This window comes from Oncorhynchus mykiss, chromosome 6 (genome assembly GCF_013265735.2).
Source record: "Oncorhynchus mykiss isolate Arlee chromosome 6, USDA_OmykA_1.1, whole genome shotgun sequence".
NCBI lineage: Eukaryota > Metazoa > Chordata > Actinopteri > Salmoniformes > Salmonidae > Oncorhynchus > Oncorhynchus mykiss.
Window position 1 is genome coordinate 18432327 of NC_048570.1, and position 24947 is coordinate 18457273.

Here is a 24947-nt window from a genome sequence, read left to right on the forward strand (position 1 = left end):
TTGCTACAGTGTGGGCAGTATCAGAGGGAAAAAGAGCGGCTGAGATCTATGAGGGAGAAGGGGATACAGGAAATTAGTTGAAAGAGTATTTTGAGAAGAACATCATTAGATATAGTCTCACATATATTGTTCTATTTTTTTAGAGCAACGGGGCTGGCAGGTAGGCTTGAGTTTCTCCCTGTCCCTGGCTCACACTCCAGTACAGTAGATGGCGGTAATGCACCATCACGTTGGATGCCAACAGCCGATAAACCCCGCCGAAGAAGGAGGAGCAGCCTCGGACGACTTTCTAGCAGCGCTAGCAGTTAGCAAGGTATGTAGCTATGTGATTGTACAACGAAAAGATCCCATCAAATGTCCCCAAAATATGCCCAAATGTTTTATGCAATTTGATTAATATGTATGATTAAACATTTGTGTTGATGCAGAGAGACCAAACTAGTTAACGTTAGCTAGCTACAGTATCGTCAATATTAGCCAGCTCGACTGATTTATTATGCTCCAGCTCGGAAAGAATCGTAGCAAATATATTTAGCATAACTAGCTATTAACACTGGCTAGCTAGTGCAATGACATTGGACTCCGGTGCCTCATTACAAATTGCGGTTAGCTAGTTATCGTATTGAATGAATCCACAGACCTCACAGTCAACTCTGACTGGCAGAAATGATAGCCTGCTGAGTTCCCCCTGGACCTTCCCCCGGTGACTGAGTTGTACTCCAATCAGAACCCATATAACCTTGTTTTACTCAAATGATGTTTGTGAACAACGTACATCTAAACGAACGCTGTATAGTCTCAACACATGGGTAAAATTATATTATTTGATATCATGGATGGTCAGTCCTTGCATCAATAGCTCTATACATTTTTATCTTATTTGAATTTGACAACCTACTGGTTTTACTTTCAGCTGTAACCATGGTGATGAAGTCATCAGTAGAGGATGACGATGTAGGATGGGGATTGGGTGTCCCAGAGAAGATGAGGAACAATGCAAACTGGGTGGACATTACACATGAATTTAAAGGGGCATGCAAAGGTACAAACTCAGTGTGCGTGTGTCTGTCTGTGTGTTCTGTTACATGCGTTAACACCGTTTTTCAGGATGTGCTGATGATTTGAATTGTGTCTCAGGGGTTTATGATACTTGTTCCTCTCATTTGTTTGCTGGACAGTTCTGAAATGCCTTCCCTGGTAAATCAGGTTTCTCATCAAAAGATTGGTGTAAATCTGCACAACCAGTAAAAGAAAGGCCAATACAGTAAAGTAATTCTTAATGTAGACCCAGTGATTTCAGCTCTGTGGGAATTTGGTGACACCATTCTGAAATGCAAGCTGGATGGCACAGGTTAGCATAGTTCAGATGACTGAGTACTCTTGTATTTGTTTTCTCGTGTTGTATTTACAGAGCTCAACCTTGGGGAGTTGCTCCATGACAAGTTGTGAGTGTTTCTGTTTGTTTCTCACACTGTTCTCTATGCCATTAATTCAAATGTGCTGTGTTAGTGAAATACTGAAGTGCTGCAATATACATGCATCTATATCTATCCCTAGACAACACACAGCATTAGGTCTTTTAATGCAGCGTTTTCAGCAGGTTTGGCCTGTTCGAGGCTATGTCTGCCATTGAGATGATGGACCCCAAGATGGACGCAGGGATGATTGGTAATCAGGTCAACAGGAAAGTCCTCAACTTTGAACAGGCAGTCAAGGTATGGCTCTGATTCCTGGAGTTTCAGCCTGTGAAATGAAAATGTTGTTTTTATGTTGAACCTTTAGTGAGGTGCATTATAGTCCATTACGACTCTCCCCCACCTCACCTTTTCCTCTCTGTCACTCGCACTCTCTTCTCCTTTTTTGTCTCTCTCCTCTCTTGCTCTCTCCAGGATGGTGCTATCAGAGTGAGGGACCTCAGTCTTCCTGAGCTGATTGGGATCATGGACACCTGTTTCTGCTGCTTGGTCAGTTGTATTTCTTTATCAATACCAAACTGCATCAACCCACTATGCATAATAATGACCAATCAAAACAAACGTAAGTACTTTTAAGTTGTGTGTAGATCACCTGGCTGGAGGGTCACTCCCTAGCCCAGACAGTGTTCACCTGCCTCTATGTCCACAACCCCGACCTGATCGAGGACCCTGCCCTCAAGGCCTTCACTCTGGGCATCCTCAAGGTGTGCGACATCGCCCGCGAGAAGGTCAACAAAGCCGCCGTGTTCGAGGAGGTAAGACGTTTGGTCTCTTTGGGCTTTTGCACGGAACACATTCTCTCTCTATCACTCACACACTCTGTCATGCCAAATAAATTAGCAAGACACCACCAACAGATCTGGGACCAGGTTAACACAAACTGTCTCTATACCTCCTATAGTCCCGTCGATGGGACACAGTTAAACTACAGTGCATTCGGAAAGTATTTAGACCCCTTGACTTTTTCCACATTTTGTTACGTTACAGCCTTATTCTAAAATAGATTACATTGTTTTTCCCCCCTAATCAATCTACACACAATTCCCCATAATGACAAAGCAAAAACTGGTTTTTCAAATTCAAATATTTTTGCAAATGTGTGTGTGTATATATATATATATATATATATATATATATATATATATATAAAAAAACTGAAATCACATTTACATAAGTATTCAGACCCTTTACACAGTACTTTGTTGAAGCACCTTTGGCAGCGACTACAGCCTCGAGTCTTCTTGGGTATGATGCTGCAAGCTTGGAACACCTGTATTTGGGGAGTTTCTCCCATTCTTCTCTGTAGATCCTCTCAAGCTCTGTCAGGTTGGATGGGGATTGTCACAGTACAGCTATTTTCAGGTCTCTCCAGAGATGTTCGATCGGGTTCAAGTCCGGGCTCTGGCTGGCCCACTGAAGGACATTCAAAGACTTGTCCCAAAGCCACTCCTGCGTTGTCTTGGCTGTGTGCTTAGGGCCGTTTTCCTGTTGGAAGATGATCCTTCACCCCAGTCTGAGGTCCTTAGCACTCTCGAGCAGAGTTTCATAAAGGATCTCTGTACTTTGCTCTGTTCATCTTTTCTTCGACCCTGACTAGTCTCCCAGTCCCTGCTGCTGAAAAACATGCCCACAGCATGATGCTGCCAATTAAATCTTGGTTTCACCAGACCAGAAAATCTTGTTCCTCATGGTCTGAATCCTTTAGGAGCCTTTTGGCAAACTCCAAGCGGGCTGTCATGTGCCTTTTACTGAGGAGTGGCTTCCGACTGGCCACTCTACCATAAAGGCCTGATTGGTGGAGTGCTGCTGAGAATGTTGTCCTACTGGAATGTTCTCCCATCTCCACAGAGGAACTCTGGAGCTATGTCAGAGTGACCATCTTGTTCTTGTTCACCTCCCTGACCAAGGCCCTTCTGCCCGATTGCTCAGTTTGGCAAGCTCTAGGAAGAGTCTTGGTGGTTCCAAACTTGTTCCATTCAAGAATGATGTGTTGAGGACCTTCAATGCTGCAGAAATGTTTTGGTACCCTTCCCCAGATTTGTGTCTCGGACCTCTATGGACAATTCCTTCGACCTCAATCCTTGGTTTTTGCTCTGACATGCACTGTCAACTGTGGGACCTTATATAGACAGTCATCCAAATCATGTCAAATCAGTTTAATTTACCACAAGTAGAAACATCTCAAGGATGATCAACGGAAACGGGATGCACTTGAGCTCAATTTCGAGTCTCATAGGAAAGGGTCTGAATAAATATGGTATTTCTGTTTTCTTATTTGTAATACATTTGCCAAAAATGTCTAATAACCTGTTTTCTTTGTCATTATGGTGTATTGAGTGTAGATCGCTGAGTAAAATGTTTTACTTAATCAATTTGAGAATAAGGATGTAACTTAACAAAATGTGGAAAAAGTCAAGGGTCTGAATACTTTCCGAATGCACTGTATGTCCACTGTTCCTCCTAGGTCTTCTGATCTGAAACAACGCTTAGTTTAGTTCTAGGTATAATGTTTAAGATCCTGTTCTATGTCCTGTCTCTAGGAAGATTTCCAGGCCATGACGTACGGCTTCAAGATGGCCAACAATGTGACAGACCTGCGGGTTACAGGTGATTTTCATGTGGTTGCTTAAGTTCCATGTTTGGCATTGCAGGTATAAAATAATAATGTAGTGATGTGTGTGTGCCAAGTTAACTTTATACATGTCAATGGCACCAACAGGTATGCTAAAGGATGTGGAGGATGAGTTACAGAGGAAAGTTAAGGTACATGCATACTACTGTCTTCACCATCCACTCACACTCACAACCGGTGCTTATACAGCTAACCAGACTCTGGCAAAGTGACGAAATACATGACTAAATAATGTATCTGATTCTTAGCTGAGATGGCCACTGGTGTATACAACTCTTTGTGCCACTAACATAACTTCCACAGCTCGTCCGTCACGCGTTCTCCTCTTCCTCGCTCTCCTTATCCTCTTTTCCCCCCCTCTATCTTTCATCTCCTGTAGAGCACACGCAGTCGCCAGGGTGAGCAGCGGGACCCGGAGGTGGAGTTGGAGGTAAGACTATCAGTCACTCGGTCTCTGAGTATATCAACCAGTCCACCCCATCATTTCTCCCATCCAATAGATGCGGTAAAGCTGTCAATGGAACTCAAACCAAACAATAGAAATGCATGGGGAAAAGATCCTGAATCTCCTAACTGCCCCACAGTAAAATGTGCCTACATTTTGAAACAATAGCCAATGTGTGTTCCACACTATGTTGAGGTAAACATCTGTATAAAGCTGGTATGGATGTCAACCCCAATACATGTTCATGTCAGCGTCATCAATCAAATGCATTACAGTTACAGACTACCACCACCGATTTCTGTATGCTAGCTATGCTACCAGCTTATAAGAACGGAAGTAGGCATTTAGCAATCACTTCTTCTAAACCTGAAAAGGAACAACTTCTAAATGTTATGCAGCGAAAATAGCCAAATATCAAAATCTGACTTTAGTATCCACTTTGTGGGCCTGTTGCAATACATCAATCATGACGAATATGATATATCTATCCACTTTGTTAGATTTGTTGAATGTTTGCCAATCTGGCATCCCCCTTCTATCCTCCACAGTTTGACCTCTTTACTGTATCTATGGCCAATCTCAAATCAACCCCTAAACCTTATGCACTTGTGGAGATCTATGGAGGATTTGATAGGTGTTAGCAATATGGTGAGAATCCCTCCTATCCTATCAGAGGACAACTTACAACCTTATCTCTACATCCAATTCGGTCAGAGTGCATAAGCTGTAGTGTGGGGGTCCATTTCGGATTAGCAATATCTATTACCCCTGCCTTCTGCCCTGGCCAGTCCACCAGAGCGTGGGAATGAGGCAGCCTTTCATTGAGACAAGCCTGGAATATGCAGCTGTAAAAAAAGAAAAAAAGCACCCATCCCCCAAAATGGAGAGGTCTCTAGATGGTCGGAATCTCCATTTTACGACAGAGCTAAATCTGTGTCCCTACAAAGATACTGAGAGTACAAAAACATTAGGAACACCTTCCTAATATTAACAATTTGTTGGGGCATGGACTCTACGAGGTGTCAAAAGCCTTCCACAGGGATGCTGGCCTTGTTGACTCCTATGCTTTCCACAGTTGTCAAGTTAGCTGGATGTCCTGTGGGTGGTGGAGCATTCTTGATACACAGGAAAACTTAGTATCATTGCCGTTCTTGATAAACTAAAACCGCCTGGCACCTACTACCATAACCCTTTCAAAGGCACTTAAATATCTTGTCTTGCCCATTCACCCTCTGAATGGCACACATACACAATCCATGTCTTAATTGTCTCAAGGCTTAAAAATATTTCTTTAACCTGTCTCCTCCACTTCATCTACGCAGATTGAAGTGGATTTAATAGGTGACATCAATAAGGGATCATGGATTCACCTGGTCAGTCTGTCATGGAACGAGCAGGTGTTTAATGTTTTGTACACTGTATAGTATGTGAGAGACTTGTTATTAACCTGTTTCTCTGCCTCCTTTCTCAGCATCAGCAGTGTTTGGCACTTTTCAGTCGGATCAAGTTCACACGCCTTCTACTGACAGCGCTGATCGCCTTCACGAAAAAAGAGGTAACACAAATCAAATGTATTCATAAAGCATCAACAGATGTCACAAAGTGCTCATACAGAAACCCAGCCTAAACCCCAAAGAGCAAGCAATGCAGATATAGAAGCACACCACACACTTTTTGCTTAGCTTTACTAAAAAAAAGGAACAAATGGTTGATTTATTTGATTGAGCATGTGATGTCATGTTGGCTCTGTCAGACCAGCTCAGTGAGTGAAGCTCAGAAACTCATGCAGCAGGCGGCAGATCTCCTCCCAGCCCTCCGCTCCAGCATCGAACATGGCATTCAGTCCCAGAACGATACTACTAAAGGAGGTAACACACACACACTCCACAATGTTACCTAGGCCCAATGTGTCACTCACTACCATAAAATGAATGCTTCACTCACTTAGAAAAACTCTAACCGCAAGTGAACCACTCACAGTTCTGAACCCTGCCCTCCACCCTGCGTTCCAGATCACCCGATCATGATGGGGTTTGAACCACTTGTGAACCAGAGACTGCTGCCCCCCACCTTCCCCCGCTACGCCAAGATCATCAAAAGGGAGGAGATGATCAACTACTTCAGCAAGCTCATCGACCGCATTAAGACCGTGTGCGAGGTCATCAACACAACTAACCTTCATGGAATTCTGGTACTACATCTGTAAATACTACAAGAATAATTTTGACAATACTATTGTACTTCAACGTTACTGTAATATAAAATTCTGACAATACTTGTATAATGGTTTGCCTGTTTGAGCATTTGTTAAAGGTTGTAGTAATGTTTTAATATTCTGCTTTCAGGACTTTTTCTGTGAGTTCAGTGAGCAGTCCCCCTGCGTCCTCTCCAGGTCTCTGCTGCAGGTAAGGAACATTCTCCCTCATGACTGGTGCATCTGGACAATTCTCTGATCCAGTTCTGATGAATACCCTCCCTGTCTCTAGACAACGTTCCTGATCGATAATAAAAAAGTGTTTGGGACCCTACCAATGCAGGACATGATCAAAGATGCTCTGAGGTACTTTGTCAGCCCACCAGTGCTCTCCTCCAAGTAAGTCATAGAAGATTAGAGTGCTTCTTTCTATGGCCCTACCTTCAAATGCATCCTTCCTTCCTAGAAGTCGTTAGAGATCTGAATTGGTATATGGTGACATTCTTACGTTCAAATATCTCAAGGAAATAAGGATGCATTTGAGTTATTCGAGTTCTACCTCTGTCTTTGAAACTGACTGATCCATGCACTGCCTCTGCAGGTGCTGCCTGTATAATAACCACCAGGCCAAGGACTACATTGATTCCTTTGTCGCACACTGCTCGAGAGTAAGTCACCTGGCTGCATTCCAATACACCTTCTCTATATTAATGCCACAATCCTTCATTTGTTTTTTTCCAGAACAAATGGCATCCCCTCCACTTGGTTAGCATAAGGGGAAATGTAACCACTCAAATGCATAGATGAAGCTGTGGCTCTGACAGTCCTTGATATCAACATGATAGTTGTAAACATAATATTGTTCCCAAACAATAGAGTAAAACAACCCTGGACTGTTTCCCTGCAGCCCTTTTGCAGTCTCATCCAGATTCACGGACACAACCGCGCTCGGCAGAGAGACAAACTAGGCCACATCCTGGAGGAGTTTGCCACACTGCAGGATGAGGTGTGAGAATGCATTGCTGTTTAGCGATGTAAATTATCTAATGTGGGTGTGCTCGACTGTATGTTGCTGTTCTCCTGTGGTTGACTGTGGTGTGGGGGCGCCCCCTGCAGGCAGAGAAGGTGGACGCAGCGCTGCACAGCCTGCTGATGAAGCTGGAGCCCCAGAGACAGCACCTGGCCTGCCTGGGCACCTGGATCCTCTACCACAACCTGCGCATCATGATCCAGTACCTGCTCAGCGGCTTCGAGCTGGAACTCTACAGCATGCACGAGTACTACTACATCTACTGGTGAGTGTGTGCCATATGTACACTTGACCGATTTGTGCCGTAAGAAAATATGTTCGGTGTTCACTTGATTGAGGTATGCTTGACTGAGGTGGTGTGTAGGTATCTGTCAGAGTTCCTGTATGCATGGCTCATGTCCACTCTGAGTCGGGCGGACAGCTCTCAGTTGGCTGAGGAGCGCCTCCTGGAGGAGCAGCAGAAAGGACGCAGCAGCAAGAAGACCAAGAAGAAGAAGAAGGGTCAAGGAGGTCAGGATTACATCACATTATTTACATTTAATTTAATCCATCTGGTACTACACTGCCACCACCCAGCCATAACATGCTCCTCAATAAGAATGTGTTTGCCTGCAGCTCGCCCCCTCAGCAGAGAAATCACCATGAGCCAAGCCTACCAAAACATGTGTGCTGGCATGTACAAGGTAAGTGTACACACACACTTGTCCTAAACATGTACTCTGTCCTGGCTCAGTTGCAGTCCCATTTTCTATCAAGACTACACACACAAATCAAATATATTTATATAGCCCTTCGTACATCAGCTGATATCTCAAAGTGCTGTACAGAAACCCAGCCTAAAACCCCAAACTGCAAGGTGTTGAAGCACGTTGGCTAGGAAAAACTCCCTAGAAAGAAACCAGGCTATGAGGGGTGGCCAGTCCTCTTCTGGCTGTGCCGGGTGGAGATAACAGAACATGGCCAAGATGTTCAAATGTTCATAAATGACCAGCATGGTCAAATAATAGGTCTGGGACAGGTAGCACGTCCGGTGAACAGGTCAGGATTCCATAGCCGCAGGCAGAACAGTTGAAACTGGAGCAGCAGCACGGCCAGGTGGACTAGGGACAGCAAGGAGTCATCATGCCAGGTAAGTCCTGGGGCATGGTCCTAGGGCTCAGGTCCTCCGAGAGAGAGAAAGAAAGAGAGAATTAGAGAGAGCATACTTAAATTCACACAGGACACCGGATAAGACAGGAGAAGTACTCCAGATATAACAAACTGACCCTAGCCCCCGACAAACTACTGCAGCATAATTACTGGAGGCTGAGACAGGAGGGGTCAGGAGACTCTGTGGCCCCATCCGATGATACCCCCGGACAGGGCCAAACAGGAAGGATGTAACCCCACCCACTTTGCCAAAGCACAGCCCCCACACCACTAGAGGGATATCTTCAACCACCAACTTGCCATCCTCAGACAAGGCCGAGTATAGCCCACAAAGATCTCCGCCATGGCACAACCCAAGGGGGTGCGCCAACCCAGACAGGAAGATCACATCAGTGACTCAACCCACTCAAGTGACGGCATGAAAGAGCACCAGTAAGCCAGTGACTCAGCCCCTGTAATAGGGTTAGAGGCAGAGAATCCCAGTGGAAAGAGGGGAACCGGCCAGGCAGAGACAGAAAGGGCGGTTTGTTGCTCCAGAGCCTTTCCGTTCACACTCCTGGGCCAGACTACACTCAATCATATGACCCACTGAAGAGATGAGTCTTCAGTAAAGACTTAAATATTGAGACCGAGTTTGCATCTCACATAGGTAGGAAGACCATTCCATAAAAATGGAGCTCTATAAGAGAAAGCCCTGCCTCCAGCTGTTTGCTTAGAAATTCTAGGGACAATTAGGAGGCCTGTGTCTTGTGATCGTAGCGTACGTGTAGGTATGTACGGCAGGACCAAATCAGAGAGATAGGTAGGAGCAAGCCCATGAAATGCTTTGTAGGTTAGCAGTAAAACCTTGAAATCAGCCCTTGCCTTGACAGGAAGCCAGTGTAGGTAGGCTAGCACTGGAGTAATATGATCAAATGTTTTGGTTCTAGTCAGGATTCTAGCAGCCGTATTTAGCACTAACTGAAGTTTATTTAGTGCTTTATCTGGGTAGCCGGAAAGTAGAGCATTGCAGTAGTTTAACCGAGAAGTAACAAAAGCATGGATTAATTTCTGTCATTTTTGGACAGAAGGTTTCTGATTTCTGCAATGTTACGTAGATGGAAAAATACTGTCCTTGAAACAGTCTTGATATGTTCATCAAAAGAGAGATCAGGGTCCAGAGTAACGCCGAGGTCCTTCACAGTTTTATTTGAGACGACTGTACAACCATTAAGATGAATTGTCAGATTTAACAGAAGATCTCTTTGTTTCGTCTGAGTTTAAAAGTAGAAAGTTTGCAGCCATCCACTTCCTTATGTCTGAAACACAGGCTTCTAGCGAGGGCAATTTTGGGGCTTCACCATGTTTCATTGAAATGTACAGCTGTGTGTCATCCACATAGCAGTGAAAGTTAACATTGTTTTCACTATATTTTACCTCTTGGATGTCATTCGAAAACAATGTCCTAAAACGGAACCTTGAGGAACACCGAAATGTACAGTTGATTTGTCAGAGGACAAGCCATTCACAGAGACAAACTGATATCTTTCCGACAGATAAGATCTAAACCAGGCCAGAACTTGTCTGTGTAGACCAATTTGGGTTTCCTCTCTCTCCAAAAGAATGTGGTGATCGATGAAATCAAAAGCAGAGCCTCGGTCTGATGCCATTAAAAGGTCATTTACCACCTTCACAAGTGCAGTCTCCGTGCTATGATGGGGTCTAAAACCAGACTGAAGGATTTCATATACATTGTTTGTCTTCAGGAAGGCAGTGAGTTGCTGCGCAAAACAGCCTTTTCTAAAATTTGAGAGGAATGGAAGATTCAATATAGGCGGATGGAGCGGCAGGGTAGCCCAGTGGTTAGAGCGTTGGACTAGTAACCGAAAGGTTGCAAGTTCATATCCCCGAGCTGAGAAAGTACAAATCTGTCGTTCTGCCTCTGAACAGGCAGTTAACCCACTGTTCCTAGGCAGTCATTGAAAATAAGAATTTGTTCTTAACTGACTTGCCTAGGTAAGGTAAAATAGTTTATATTTTCTGAGTCAAGGTTTGGCTTTTTCAAGCCAACTGCCACTTTTAGTGAGGTTGGTACATCCGGTGGATAGAGCCGTTTTATTATGTTCAACATAGGAGGGCCAAGCACAGGAAGCAGCTCTTTCAGTAGTTTAGTTGGAATAGGGTCCAGTATGCAGCTTGAAGGTTTAGAGGCCATGATTATTTTCATCATTGTGTCAAGAGATATAGTACTAAAACACTTGAGTGTCTCTTGATCCTAGGTCCTGGCAGAGTTGTGCAGACTCAGGACAACTGAGCTTTGAAGGAATACCTAGATTTAAAGAGGAGTCCGTAATTTGCTTTCTAATAATCATGATCTTTTCCTCAAAGAAGTTCATGAATTTGTTACTGCTGAAGTGAAAGCCATCCTCACACACTGAACTCCTGTCTGTTGGTGCAGACTATGATAGCCCTGGATATGGACGGAAAGGTGCGGAAGCCGCAGTTTGAGTTGGACAGCGAGCAGGTGCGATACGAGCATCGCTTTGCCCCCTTCAACAGTGTGGTCACTCCCCCGCCAGTCCATTACGTCCAGTTCAAGGTACAGTAGTGTTACCAACCATTGCTAGCTCTGATTGTATGCATCTGTGATGCATTCCAGGTTGACTTAAATTGCAGACATGCTGCACAGAATAGCTCAGGAATTAGATGTTATAGCGGAGATTAAAAAGACGACCTGTGCCTCTCGGTTTATGTTGGCTGTAGGAGATGTCTGATCTGAAGAAGTACAGTCCTCCTCCTCAGTCAGCTGACCTCTACATGGCAGCCAGTAAACACTTCCAGCAGGCCAAACTGATCCTGGAGAACGTCCCCAGCCCTGACCCAGAGGTCAGTAAGCCTTTTAACCCCTAAAAGTGAGAGGTTGTGCCTCAAGTTTGTGGGTCTAAATGTGAGGTTTTTTTTACATTGCTGATTGTTGCAGGTGAATCGCATCCTAAAAGTGGCCAAACCCAACATTGTGGTCATGAAACTACTTGCCGGCGGGCACAAGAAGGAGACAAAGGTAACAATGGGAGGAGCAAAACGCACTACAAAATATATTGGGAAATTGAAACATTGATCAAATGGTACTCCCCATTTCTAGGTACTACCGGAGTTTGATTTCTCCACTCACAAGTACTTCCCTGTGGTCAAGATCATCTGAATCAGAGCCCTGCATTATGACAACTCGTACCCACCTCCCTGACCCGGTCTACGTACACCAACTTTTTCCATCTGCGTAACTGTGGTCGGTCGCTATGATAGGACAGAGGGAGACAGTGTCTGAAGTTGGTTGACCAGGACAAGATCATCCTTTACCCAATTGTCTTTTTGGTCCTGACCCACAAAGGACTACAAATACCAGACATCCCAAAGGACAGAAGAACTACATCCTTCACAATACCAAAAACAAACTTGTCTGACTATGGTATTAAAATGATTTATTTTTGTCATCCTTCTGTGCTACATTTCCTCAATAAAAAAAACAGATTATTTAACAGTTCAGTAAGCAACAAATCCATTGTAACAATCTAAATAGAAAAAGAAAAAAATCAAACCTGTGTTCAACCATAATTACCATTTTGAGTCGGCCGTAAAACAAAACCGTATCTGAAACATTTACAGTAGTGGGTCTGCCTGGTGCACAGAGGCCACTTTTACCAACAAGTTACAAAATAGTTATTCTATGGTGAGTAGGACACATGACCATCAAGCTTAGACTATGCAGGGTTGAATGATCCCTGCAAACATTTCAAATTATGAAACAAAAACCTTATTCACATTGTCATACAGCAGGACATCTCATTTTCTATGGGTTTATGAAACTACTGTAAGAACTGCTAAGTGTAACTAACTGCACATTAAGTCATTATCAAGACTAGAGTGTGAATCGGAGTACAGTTCTCTAACAGCACGATCTGGGATGTTATCACAAACTGTCATTTAACCCATGGTTATAGCAGTTCTGAAATCCAAAGTCTGTTTTCCCGACAAAATATACATTCACTGCAGAAGACTTGAGTATATTAAGGCGAACCGTGAGATGCTTTCACTGAAAGAGCAGAAGTCTTACACAGACGGTAGTCTTGACAACAGTTCTGTTGAGGAGCTGTAGTCCCTTCCTGGTTCGGTAGTGGATTGAGGGTCTTAGCTCCCACCTTTCTCCAACCACCTAACAAGACCAAAAATTAGATGTATTTATATCACTAAAACAGACTGTGTGCGTGTGTTACCTCAGAACTGAGCGAGCTCTGCCTGTTTGTCAGCCTCAAACTCTCCTTCGTTCTCGTCGTCTCCGTTGTAGTCCGCCAGCTCTTCCTGCATTTCCCGTTCAGCCTCCTTATCTACGAGTGAACACATCAGCATCTTTACTATACAAGTGATTGGTATAGTCCCAGCTCTAATCGCAGGCATTTAGCTGACTTCGTTCATTACAATAAGTATCCTTTACTAGAGAAATGTGAAGTTTGGTTAGGACCCCCCTATGAGTGTGACGGTAGGACCCCCCCCCCCTATACGAGTGTGACAGTAGGACCCCCCTATACGAGTTTGACGGTAGGACCCCCCCTATGAGTTTGACGGTAGGACCCCCCCCTATACGAGTGTAACCCACCTATGTTCACAGCCATCTGGTTCCGTTGGTCTGGGTCGACCCCGCCCACTATCGGCTTGTCTGCGTCGTAATCCTCCTCAGGATCCTCCACCTTCTCCTGACCAATAGGAGCCTCTTCTTCCTTCCACTGGCTAAGCTGAATGTCATCAGCACCAGGGTCGGCTTCTGGAGGGGAAAAAGATGGGCGTCCGTTTCCATTTCTCACATCTTTGACTCTGTAAAGGCGAAAACCTTGGCAATACTAGGTTTCACTATTTCCCATTTTAGATACTTTCACACAAAGTACACTATTTTATAATTATGGCGGGACAAACTGGCTTATCCTCCCTGGACTTGTGTAACGCTGGTCTGGAGGAGGTTGTACAGTTTCTGAGATGGTGGGTGCAGGGTTGAGGCTGTGCGAGTCATACCTTCTATCTGAGGCTCTCCTCCATGTGTGTCCATCACCTCCAGCTCCGTGTCCTCGGTCAGGTTATTTTTCCGGGGCTTACTGGCCCCCTCTACAGGCCCCGGTTGGTCCCCCTTAGCATCAGCGGAGGGGAGGGACTCTTTACGGGATAGCGCAGGAGTGTCGAGAGCTAGACAAAGGGCAGCATCCAGTTCGAATCAGACAGCATACACATGTCAGCATCTCAGAAGCAAAACTACCAATTCAATTCAAGACATGTTGTACTTGCTTAAAGGGTAATGGTGAATATGACTGTGGTATAAATGGTGTGTATGTAATGTCATGTCAAAGATGAGTTGATAAGGAAGTGGGAGAGCTGGTATGAAATTGTCTTATTGGCCCAGATCCTTCCACCCTCAATGAGAGCAGCCATCTTGTCCTGTACCTTTGTCTACTGCGATCTCATTGGTCTCCAGCTCTGAGGTTTTGAGGTCCACGGCAGGACCTTTGGCCGCTGATGGTTCAGGGGCGTGGCTGTGGACAGGAGTAGTCTTAGTGTCATCCAGCCCTGCCTTTCCAGGCCCCTCTTTATCTGGCACGCCCACCTCAGTGGAGCTAATTTTCTGTGTGGGTGCTGCATTTGTCTGCAGGGAAAATACAGTCAAAGTTGTATCCAATTTCATCTTGTGTATTTTTTATTTACCAAACAAAACCACTAATGACATAGTGGCAAGAAAATGTATTAAGTCATAAGACAAATTGTGCTTAAACACATCATTGTATTTTTCCTTGTCTATATTGAATGCATAATTTAAACATTCACAGCGTAGGATGGAAAAAGTATGTGAACCCCTAGGCTAATGACTTCGCCAAAAGCAAATTGCTGCACTGTCGGAACTAGAAGCACAAACATTTCGCTAAACCAATAACATTTGAATCAGGAGTCAGATAACCATGTCTTGAACAAAAGATCTCAGAACACTTAAGATTAAGAATTGTTGACTTGCATAAAGCTGGAAAGGGTTACAAAAGAATCTAAAAGCATTGAAGTTAATCAGTCCACGGTAAGACGAATTGCCTATAAAGGTTCAGCACTGTTGCTACTCTCCCTAGGAGTGGCCGTCCTGCAAAGATAAATGTAAGAGTACAGCGCAGAATGCTCAATGAGGTGAAGAATCCTAGAGGGTCAGCTAAAGACTTACAGAAATCTCTGGAAACATGCCAACATCTCAACGAGTCTACGATACGTTAGACAAGAATGGTGTTCATGGGAGGACACCACGGAAGAAGCCACCGCTGTCCAAAAACATGGCTGCAAGTCTGAAATGCGCAAAAGAGCACCTGGATGTTCCACAGTGCTACTGGCAAAATATTCTGTGGAACTAAAGTTGTGTTGTTTGGAAGGAACACACATTACTATGTGGAGAAAAGGCAAAGCGCCAACATCAAAACCTCATCCCAACTCTAAAGTACGGAGGAGGGAGCATCATGGTTTGGGGCTGCCTCAGGGCCTGGATAGCTTGCTATCGTTGATGGAAAAATGAATTCCCAAGTTTATCAAGACATTTTGCAGGAGAATGTAAGGCTACCCATCCGCCAATTGAAGCTCAGAAGTTTGGTGATGCAACAGGACAACGACCCAAATCACAGAAGTAAATCAAGAACAGAATGGCTTCAACACCTTCTGGAGTGGCCCAGTCAGATTCCCAACTGTAGCATGACCTCAAGAGCAGTTCACGCCAGACATCACAAGAATATTGCTGAACTGAAACAGTTTTGTAGAGAGGAATGGTCCAACATTCCTCCTGACCGTTGTGCAGGTCTGATCCGCAACTACAGAAAACATTTGGTTGAGGTTATTGCTGCCAAAGGAGCGTCAACCAGTTATTAAATCCAAGGGTTCACATACTTTTCCCACCCTGCACTGTGAATGTTTACACAGTGTTACATTTTAATTTATAATTGTTTGTTTTATTAGTTTAAGTAGACTGTGTTTGTCTATCGTTGTGACTTAAACAAAGATCAGATCATGACCAATTCATGCAGAAATCAAGGTAATTCCAAAGGGTCACATACTTTTTCTCACCACTGTGTGCACACACACACAGGTCAGCCAAGCTATACTGCATGATGTTCAGGGTCTTTTATCAGTGGTGGATAGATACAAAGGTGAACTAAACTCAGTACATTAGATTATGGAAATTGTGTTGGTACTTTTGCCAGGCAGCCACTGTTCAGGGTCATGTCGGGTAATGTTCTGATTGTGAGTCAAATCCCTGGATGTACTTAATGAGTGAGCCAGTTAATGGGGGATAGGTAAGGTCTACGACAGGGTTCCCCAACTGGCGGCCCACGGACCAAATTATTTTCTTTGGCCCCTCAAGTTGAGCAAAACATTTTGTTATAGCACCAAGTGATTTTAATTTTGTTCAAGAATTCGCACGCGTAATGTATACAAATGTAAGCAAGAGGTGAAATATACACTGCTCAAAAAAAATAAAGGGAACACTTAAACACAATGTAACTCCAAGTCAATCACACTTCTGTGAAATCAAACTGTCCACTTAGGAAGCAACACTGATTGACAATGAATTTCACATGCTGTTGTGGAAATGGAATAGACAACAGGTGAAATAAGCAATTAGCAAGACACCCCCAATAAAGGAGTGGTTCTGCAGATGGTGACCACAGACCACTTCTCAGTTCCTATGCTTCCTGGCTGATGTTTTGGTCACATTGAATGCTGGCGGTGCTTTCACTCTAGTGGTAGCATGAGACGGAGTCTACAACCCACACAAGTGGCTCAGGTAGTGCAGCTAATCCAGGATGGCTCATCAATGCGAGCTGTGGCAAGAAGGTTTGCTGTGTCTGTCAGCGTAGTGTCCGGAGCATGGAGGCGCTACCAGGAGACAGGCCAGTACATCAGGAGATGTGGAGGAGGCCGTAGGAGGGCAACAACCCAGCAGCAGGACCGCTACCTCTGCCTTTGTGCAAGGAGGAGCAGGAGGAGCACTGCCAGAGCCCTGCAAAATGACCTCCAGCAGGCCACAAATGTGCATGTGTCTGCTCAAATGGTCAGAAACAGACTCCATGAGGGTGGTATGAGGGCCCGACGTCCACAGGTGGGGGTTGTGCTTACAGCCCAACACCGTGCAGGACGTTTGGCATTTGCCAGAGAACACCAAGATTGGCAAATTCGCCACTGGCGCCCTGTGCTCTTCACAGATGAAACCAGGTTCACACTGAGCACGTGACAGTCTGGAGATGCCATGGAGAACATTCTGCTGCCTGCAACATCCTCCAGCATGACCGGTTTGGCGGTGGGTCAGTCATGGAGGCACAGCCCTCCATGTGCTCGCCAGAGGTAGCCTGACTGCCATTAGGTACCGAGATGAGATCCTCAGACCCCTTGTGAGACCATATGCTGGTGCGGTTGGCCCTGGGTTTCTCCTAATGCAAGACAATGCTAGACCTCATGTGGCTGGAGTGTGTCAGCAGTTCCTGCAAGAGGAAGGCATTGATGCTATGGACTGGCCCGCCCGTTCCCCAGACCTGAATCCCAATTGAGCACATCTGGGACATCATGTCTCGCTCCATCCACCAACGCCACATTGCACCACAGACTGTCCAGGAGTTGGCGGATGCTTTATTCCAGGTCTGGGAGGAGATCCCTCAGGAGACCATCCGCCACCTCATCAGAAGCATGCCCAGGTGTTGTAGGGAGGTCATACAGGCACGTGGAGGCCACACACACTACTGAGCCTCATTTTGACTTGTTTTAAGGACATTACATCAAAGTTGGATCAGCCTGTAGTGTGGTTTTCCACTTTAATTTTGAGCGTGACTCCAAATCCAGACCTCCATGGGTTGATAAATTTGATTTCCATTGATAATTTGAGTGATTTTGTTGTCAGCACATTCAACTATGTAAAGAAAAAAGTATTTAATAAGAATATTTCATTCATTCAGATCTAGAATGTGTTATTTTAGTGTTCCCTTTATTTTTTTGAGCAGTGTATTTGTCAAATATGATCCGTTTGGGCTTCTTGCGGTCAATTTGCAGTCTACAAACTATTGTGCTCCGGCCCCCCGACCATCTGCTCAAGAAAAACCTTGTCCCACAGCTAAATCTAGCTGATGATCCCTGGTCTACGATGTGAGCGTTGAACATGGTTACCGGTTTACCTGGGAGGACACTGCTGGGTTCTTCATCTCCAGTTTCTTTTGAACTTCCCGCTTGGCTGCAGCCACCTTTTCAGCACAGTCCTCCCTCTGTGCTAGTATCTGAGTGTTACACTGAGTCCTATACAAACACCACATGTTATTACTTGCACATTAAGATTTGATAAATTACCTCTGATTATCTGTCATACACGTTCCATAAATGGCAGGACTGTGTATAATAGAGGGCCTTACATGTCATAGGTGAGTTTTTTGTTCAGGGTGTTCAGATTGCCTTGGCAACTCTGGAACTCTTTCTGAACTTTACCCAGGTCCTCATTTAGCTCATTTAACTGACCTGCGGAGACAAATTCACAGGTAGTATTAAGTCCTGACAGGGGATAAAAAAAAAAAAAACACTTTGGATTAAGAGAGTGAGATTTCACAACACTAAAGACAGAAAAGAGACAGGTAGGCAGAAGCAACAAAAAAAAAAGCATCTTACTTTTCAGGTCCTGTATTACTTTGGTACTGGAGGATATATTTATCAGTTGGCTTGCCTAAAGGAAAACAGACATGACTCATTTTTTGGGGGATCTGTGTGTGTGAACCCAGTAGGTACTCAGATGGTCACAATTCCCTTTCCATGCTGCCATGGTATCACGCCTTTACTGGGAATTCACACACAAACACACTCCATAAACAATAGGTACACTGATCTACGGATGAAGGAACCTATCTGAGGGAGGAACACTCAGGACTGGCTACCAGCAAGGTGGCGTATACAGTATGGGCAACTCAGTACAGTCCTCGATCACAAAGAAACTGATAGCACTAATTTTAGAGGCCACATCTTGGCAGTGTAGATTATTATTTTTTACATTATCAAGCCAAATTCCTGCAGATTTCTACATGGAGCCAAGAGGAACGTTCAAAACTACAAAGTGAATTTCCTGCAATTCTACACAGTTTGCCATGGAGCTGAGAAACTGTTGCCGTTTTAAAGCAAATGTCCTGCAATTCAATGCATTTTACCATGGCTAATGCGGTGATCCTTCACTGCTAAATTCCTTGTTTTTGGAATTTTCAATTCAGTCTCTTATTTAGGTGACTGTAAAATCTCAAAGATTATTAAAGAAAAATATATAGGCAAATTATCTTTTCTACATATTTCATCTCTGTTTTTAGTCATTTAAGTTTAGTGTTTTTCCAGTCTGAAAATTTATAATTTTTATTACACGGTTTGGACTTTTGAATGGCAGAAAAATCCCTAGCACTGATTCAATGACGTTTAGAATATACAAATGTGTTGATCACACTTTACATGTTGCATTGTCCTGAGGGTTGCGTGTAGATGAACAACTGTGTGTGTGCAAGTTAGAAGTGGTGTTGTGCTCAGGTGTGTATTATGCATCCATCTATGATGCAGTGCTCAGGTGAGTACACTCCAGTACAGTAAACTACCTTTTCCTGGCTACAGGTGTTGTGGACTCCCTCCAGCCTCTTGTTCAGGCTCTGCATGCGGCTGCTCTCCTCTTTCAGCCGCTGAATCTCTTCCTGGAACTCGTTCTTCTTCACCTCCACTGCCCCACGCTCTGACGCCGCCCGACGCATCTGCGCTTCCAACTCGTACAGCTTTGTCTGCCCGCCACCACAGCACACGCAGGGTGTCACAGGGTCAGAGTAGCATCATTCAAAACAAAGGCTTAGAGAATCTTTAAACACTTAAAAAAGCGGTACAAAATTAGCTTACTCATTCTGCTCTCTGTGACATAGCCCTTGTTCTAATCACATACTTCAGCTTACCATATTCATTCATCTAAACAGCTTGCCTTTCTCCATACAACTTCTCCAACTGGCTCGGCCTCGTTTCCAATCCACTTCAAAAACACGGACTGTAACCCTGGGATTAGTTTATGCCCTTCTCTAAACCTAAACCCCAGCCATTAGTTACACACCCCCCCCCCCACAGTAAACACAGATTAACTATCTTGGTTTAGTTATAAATATATTTGATTAAAGATCACACACACCTGTAACTCCAAGTTCCGTGAGTTCGAGACCCAGTAATTGAAACCCAGGACGAGGACACAAGCGATCAGAGCACCAATCATAAGAGGAGGAGACCGCCCCCCTCGACGACCATTACCCAACCCCCCCATTGCCTCCTGAAGACGAGAGTGAGAGACATTGGTTAAACACCTACAAAACAGGGCCCTAGTGACCACAGGGGATGCAAATATATCATGCAGTTCAGTGAAAGGTTAAAAGGGATAAATGAGGATTTCGGCAATGCAGCCCTTTTCTACTTCCCCAGAGTCAAGATATACTCATGTAGGTCTCTGCGTGGAGGAAGTTGTTAACTAGCGTTAGCCCAATGACAGAGTCTATGGTAACTGCTAACATGCTCATATATACGATGGACTTCCAGTCATTGCGCTAACGCTAGTTAGCATTGACTTGCGAAAATACCTCTAACGTCCTTCATACTGGATGCAGAGACAACATAAAAATTGTATCCATGAGTTCATCCGACTCTGGGAAACTAGATAAGGGCTTCATTGCCAAAATCCAGAAGTATCCCTTTAAATCTGGGTGTCTACAGTCCTTGGTGGGTGTGCTGTGAAATAGGTTTGGGTAGACCTTTTTTACATTAGTTCTTTGCAGAAGGTTTCGGGTTTCTTGCATGTCATAAACTGTTGTGCTCAGGTCTGTACTGTGTGTCTGCCTCTCAAGTTAGTCAATGCAAATAACTGGTACAGGAACAGCTTTATTAGTATCCGGAAATATAGGGAGCTGATAATGCATGAAACAAACTTAACTGGAAGAGCATGCAAATCATGCTTCACGATGAACAAATTACCTACCTCTGTCAAACCATATCTACATAGGTAATGATAGCTATCCGATTAGCTAGCTAACAATACTGCTAATGGGGCTTGCTCAAACCACGGTAATGTCAGGAGAAAGTAGGCACCTCAACATACTGAATATAAAACGCAACATGTAAAGTGATGGTTCCATGTTCCATGAGCTGAAATAAAAAAAATCCAGAAATGTCCCATATGCACAAAAAGTTACTCTCAAACTGTGCACAAATTTGTTTACATCACTGTTAGTGAACATTTCTCATTTACCAATGATAAACCATCCAACTGACAGCTGGGGCATATCAAAAGGCTGATTAAACAGCATTATCATTACACAGGTGCAGCTTGTGCTGGGGACAATAAAAGGCCACTAAAATGTGCTGTTGTGTCACAACAATGCCACAGATGTCTCAAGTTGAGGGAGCGAGCAATTGGCATGCTGACTGAAAATGTCCACCACAGCTGTTGCCAGAGAATTGAATGTTCATTTCTTTACCATAAGCCTCCTGCAATGTCATTTTAGAGAATTTGGCAGTATGTCCAACTGGCCTCACAACTGCAGACCACATGTAACCCCACCAGCCCAGGACCTCCACATCCAGCTTCTTCACCTGCGGGATCGTCTGAGAACAGCCACCCAGACAGCTGATGAAACTGGGTTTGACCAACCAAATAAATTTTGAAACCGTTTCAGGGAAGTTCATCTGCATGCTCATAGTCCTCACCAGTCTTGACCTGACTGCATTTTGGCGTCGTAACTGACTTCAGTGGGAAAGTGCTCACTGGGACGCTGGAGAAGTGTGCTCTTCACAGATGAATCCTGGTTTCAACTGTACCGGGCAGATGGCACTCTGGCGTCGTGTTGGCGAGCAAGTTGCTGATTTCAACGTTGTGAACCCCATAGTGCCGGTGGGGTTATGGTATGGGGAGCCATGAGCTATGGATAATGAACACAATTGCATTTTATCGATGGCAATTTGAATGCACAGAGATACTGTGACGAAATCCTGAGGCTCACTGTCGTGCCATTCATCTGCCGAGATCACATGTTGTTTCAGCATGATAATGCACAGCCCCTTGTCACAAGGATCTGTACATAATTCCTGGAAGCTGAAAATGTCTTCCACTGGCTGCATACTCACCAGACATGTCACCCATTGAGCATGTTTAGGATGCTCTGGATCGACGTGTACGACAGTGTGTTCCAGTTCCTGCCAATATCCAGCAACTTCACACAGCCATTGAAGATAAGTGGAACAACGTTTCACAGGCCACAATCAACAGCCTGATCGACTCTATGTGATGGAGATATGTCGCGCTCCATGAGGCAAATAGTGGTCACAACAGATACTGACTGGTTTTCTGATCCATGACCCTACTTTTAAAAAGGTATCTGTGACCAACCTATGCAGATCTGTATTCCCAGTCATGTGAAATACGTAGATTAGGGCGTAATGAATTTATTTAAATAGACTGATTTCCTTATGAGCTGTGAAATTGTTGCATGTTGCGTTTCTATTCTTGTTCAGTGTACATACTACAAGGACAGTAAAAACAACCAGTTGAGCAAGCTAGCTCGAGTAAGAGACTCATAACCTTGTACGAACCATCCTGATCTCGCGAGCTCACATTGTTTCGCGTCAAGGTATCCGCAAAGTCAGAATGGTTCGTACGAGACTAAGCGCTTTTAGCAGTAGCTGATTAAACTCAACGATATGGGTTATTGTGTGGCCTAATGTATTGGTCGCTAATTAGGTCAGATTAATCTGATTTGTTTAAAGTCATTAGGAAACACTGATCCGACATGATAAAAAAGCCTATTTTTGAAAAGTTGGCAGAACAGACAAATTAGTTACCTAGTTATGTGGCTAAAAGAGCAAACGTTAGCTAGCGCTTAGCTAAGCATGATGTAGCCTAGTTACGACGTTAGTAGCTAGCTAGAATATAATATCTGGAAATGGTTACAACTTTAGCTTAGCTAACTATGATATTTTGAATCAGTGAAATGTATTCTGAAAAGTGAGGGTAACACAGAGCAAATCTCAGGACATCAACATCTGAGCCTGCCTCTGATAAACAACTATGATTCATGTACAGTAGCCAACCTTTATGCTAGCTAACAACAATTAAGGCTAGCTAGCGTAGCTAGTTGTTGACAAATCTTACCTGAAAGCCGCTTCACTGTTTAAGCAAGGTTATGTTTTGACAGTGAATGGTCCGTTCAATTTATAAGCTAGCTACGAGACTCTTTGCATAGCTAGTTCAATTAATATTCAGCACTGTTGCAGTCTGATTTCCATTCTCGTTGGGAGGGGGAGGAAGCTGTGATGTTTAGCTGGCTTGCTTGAAAACGCGGAAGTGGAGTCAAGTGATGCCAACACTGCAACAAGGGTTAGTGCTATTCGATTTCCTTGGGATGTCCACAACTTACTTCAATTGGGTAACCTCAGAGGTGGTACGTACCCAATATCCCAGATACCACCGATCCTGCTAAAAGTAGCAGGCAGCCATTTATGGAAGCTGTATCAGCCCTTTTCTGCAAGTAGTAGTCCCATGGAATGTGTATACAAGCACGTTAGAGACAAACAAAACAAGAAAATGGCATGGATGCCAAATTGAAAGGACATAGTTTATCAACTGTACCTTTAGTACAATCATTTTAAAAAAAACATTTTTTTTTACTTTTCCTCCCACACATTTTGAGGAGAGGACACTTCTGGTTTTCATTATTCCCCTCTAAATCAAGGACGCCTTTTTCGCACTACTGCGCTAAACCATATAAATTGATAGCAGTGGTAGAAAAAGTAGCCAATTGTCATACTTGAGTATAGGTAAAGATACCCTAACCCTACTATTATGTTGCTGGTCAATTTTACCCATTTCCACTTTTGAGTTGTCTAAAATACTAGTTAATGTCTCTTTTTCTCCATGGATTTAAATGAGTTTTCCTCATTTAGGTCATGAACCTAATTTCAAAATGTGGACACGAACTGATGTTGTGGAATGTCTGTAGATTTTGTATACAAACATGATGTTGTGGGTCATTTTGACCCGGAGGCTTTTCATCTGTATAGATATTTGCTCAGGTCCAAATTACACAAGTACATTTGATGTATTTTGTTTTGACTGGTTCTGGTTGCATTTTTATAATTATGTTTGGGTGAAAATGAGCTTTCCCAAGCATCTCTTTCTTTGCACGAGATCAGCAGATCTCTGACACAGTCACTCAAAAACGAGCTCCAAAAGATTTTCAGTGAATGAAGCCTAATCACAAATTCTGGAGACAGTAAATTAGAAGAGGTTTCAGAGACAGAGGACATTTCAGAGATAGAGGACAATGCTGTTGATGATCCAGATTGTGAATTTTTCTTTGGTGAAGAGGATTCAGGGGAGTCTGCCATACCATCCCCTCCATCAGATGAAAGAGCATGCAACAACCATCATCCAGAGAAGAGAGGACATGGAAGTCTAAAGATGGCCATATAGAATGGACACCATCACCACAACAAAGTCAAGGTAGACTGTTAGCTTCCAATTGAATCCAAATTGTTCCGGGGCCTACATGATTTGCTCTGTCCCCTTCGACAAGACAGTAAAACCAGCACCACTTGTGTAGAATGCAATAAATACACCTGCAGAAAGAACACAGGTACATTGTGTTCAACATGTGGAGAGAAAGACTGAAGGGATCATTTTGACCAATAGGGTAAAATCACACAAGTGTTACTGGGAAATACAAGAAAAATGTATACTTAGGGAAATAGAAAATGCTTGTTTGTGAGAAGGAAATATGTTATGTTATGTTAATATAACAAATATTGAGTTTTTTAAATCAAATGTATTCTTTTTGAAAGGTCTGACAAGACAAAATAAAGTTTGGGCTGTTTTTACTTTATTCTTTGACTGTCATGAGTGCGTTTAAACTGTGCAGATCAATCTGACCCATACCACAATGGACATACTTATTTTTCAG

General features: G+C 43.8%; 2 protein-coding genes across 5 annotated transcripts; one reads left to right on the forward strand and one right to left on the reverse strand.

Moving 5' to 3' along the window:
• The first annotated feature begins 188 nt into the window (after positions 1–188).
• naa35 (N-alpha-acetyltransferase 35, NatC auxiliary subunit) lies at positions 189–12440 on the forward strand. 3 transcript variants are annotated; one of them, XM_021605443.2, is made up of 23 exons: positions 189–313; positions 914–1042; positions 1412–1445; positions 1589–1715; positions 1890–1964; positions 2063–2230; positions 4016–4082; positions 4195–4238; positions 4487–4537; positions 6024–6107; positions 6306–6420; positions 6565–6743; positions 6898–6957; positions 7039–7145; positions 7348–7414; positions 7654–7752; positions 7863–8041; positions 8141–8286; positions 8392–8459; positions 11363–11503; positions 11668–11790; positions 11885–11965; positions 12047–12440. In XM_021605443.2, the coding sequence occupies exons 2-23, from the start codon at positions 922–924 to the stop codon at positions 12104–12106; spliced, it is 2196 nt and encodes a 731-aa protein (XP_021461118.1). In that variant the 5' UTR covers positions 189–313; positions 914–921; the 3' UTR covers positions 12107–12440. The 3 variants fall into 3 exon arrangements, with proteins under 3 accessions (XP_021461118.1, XP_021461119.1, XP_021461121.1); XM_021605444.2 differs by having other exon boundaries at positions 1598–1715; XM_021605446.2 differs by having other exon boundaries at positions 1601–1715.
• Positions 12367–23436, reverse strand: golm1 (golgi membrane protein 1). 2 transcript variants are annotated; one of them, XM_036979515.1, is made up of 11 exons: positions 23141–23436; positions 20138–20272; positions 19569–19745; positions 18610–18664; positions 18360–18462; positions 18129–18246; positions 14389–14587; positions 13966–14133; positions 13556–13720; positions 13176–13286; positions 12367–13114 (listed from the first exon to the last, which is right to left on the reverse strand). In XM_036979515.1, exons 2-10 carry the CDS (start codon positions 20264–20266, stop codon positions 13177–13179), a joined length of 1224 nt encoding a protein of 407 aa, XP_036835410.1. In that variant the 5' UTR covers positions 20267–20272; positions 23141–23436; the 3' UTR covers positions 12367–13114; position 13176. The 2 variants fall into 2 exon arrangements, with proteins under 2 accessions (XP_036835410.1, XP_036835411.1); XM_036979516.1 differs by lacking the exon at positions 23141–23436 and adding an exon at positions 19911–19999.
• Positions 23437–24947: the final 1511 nt, after the last annotated feature.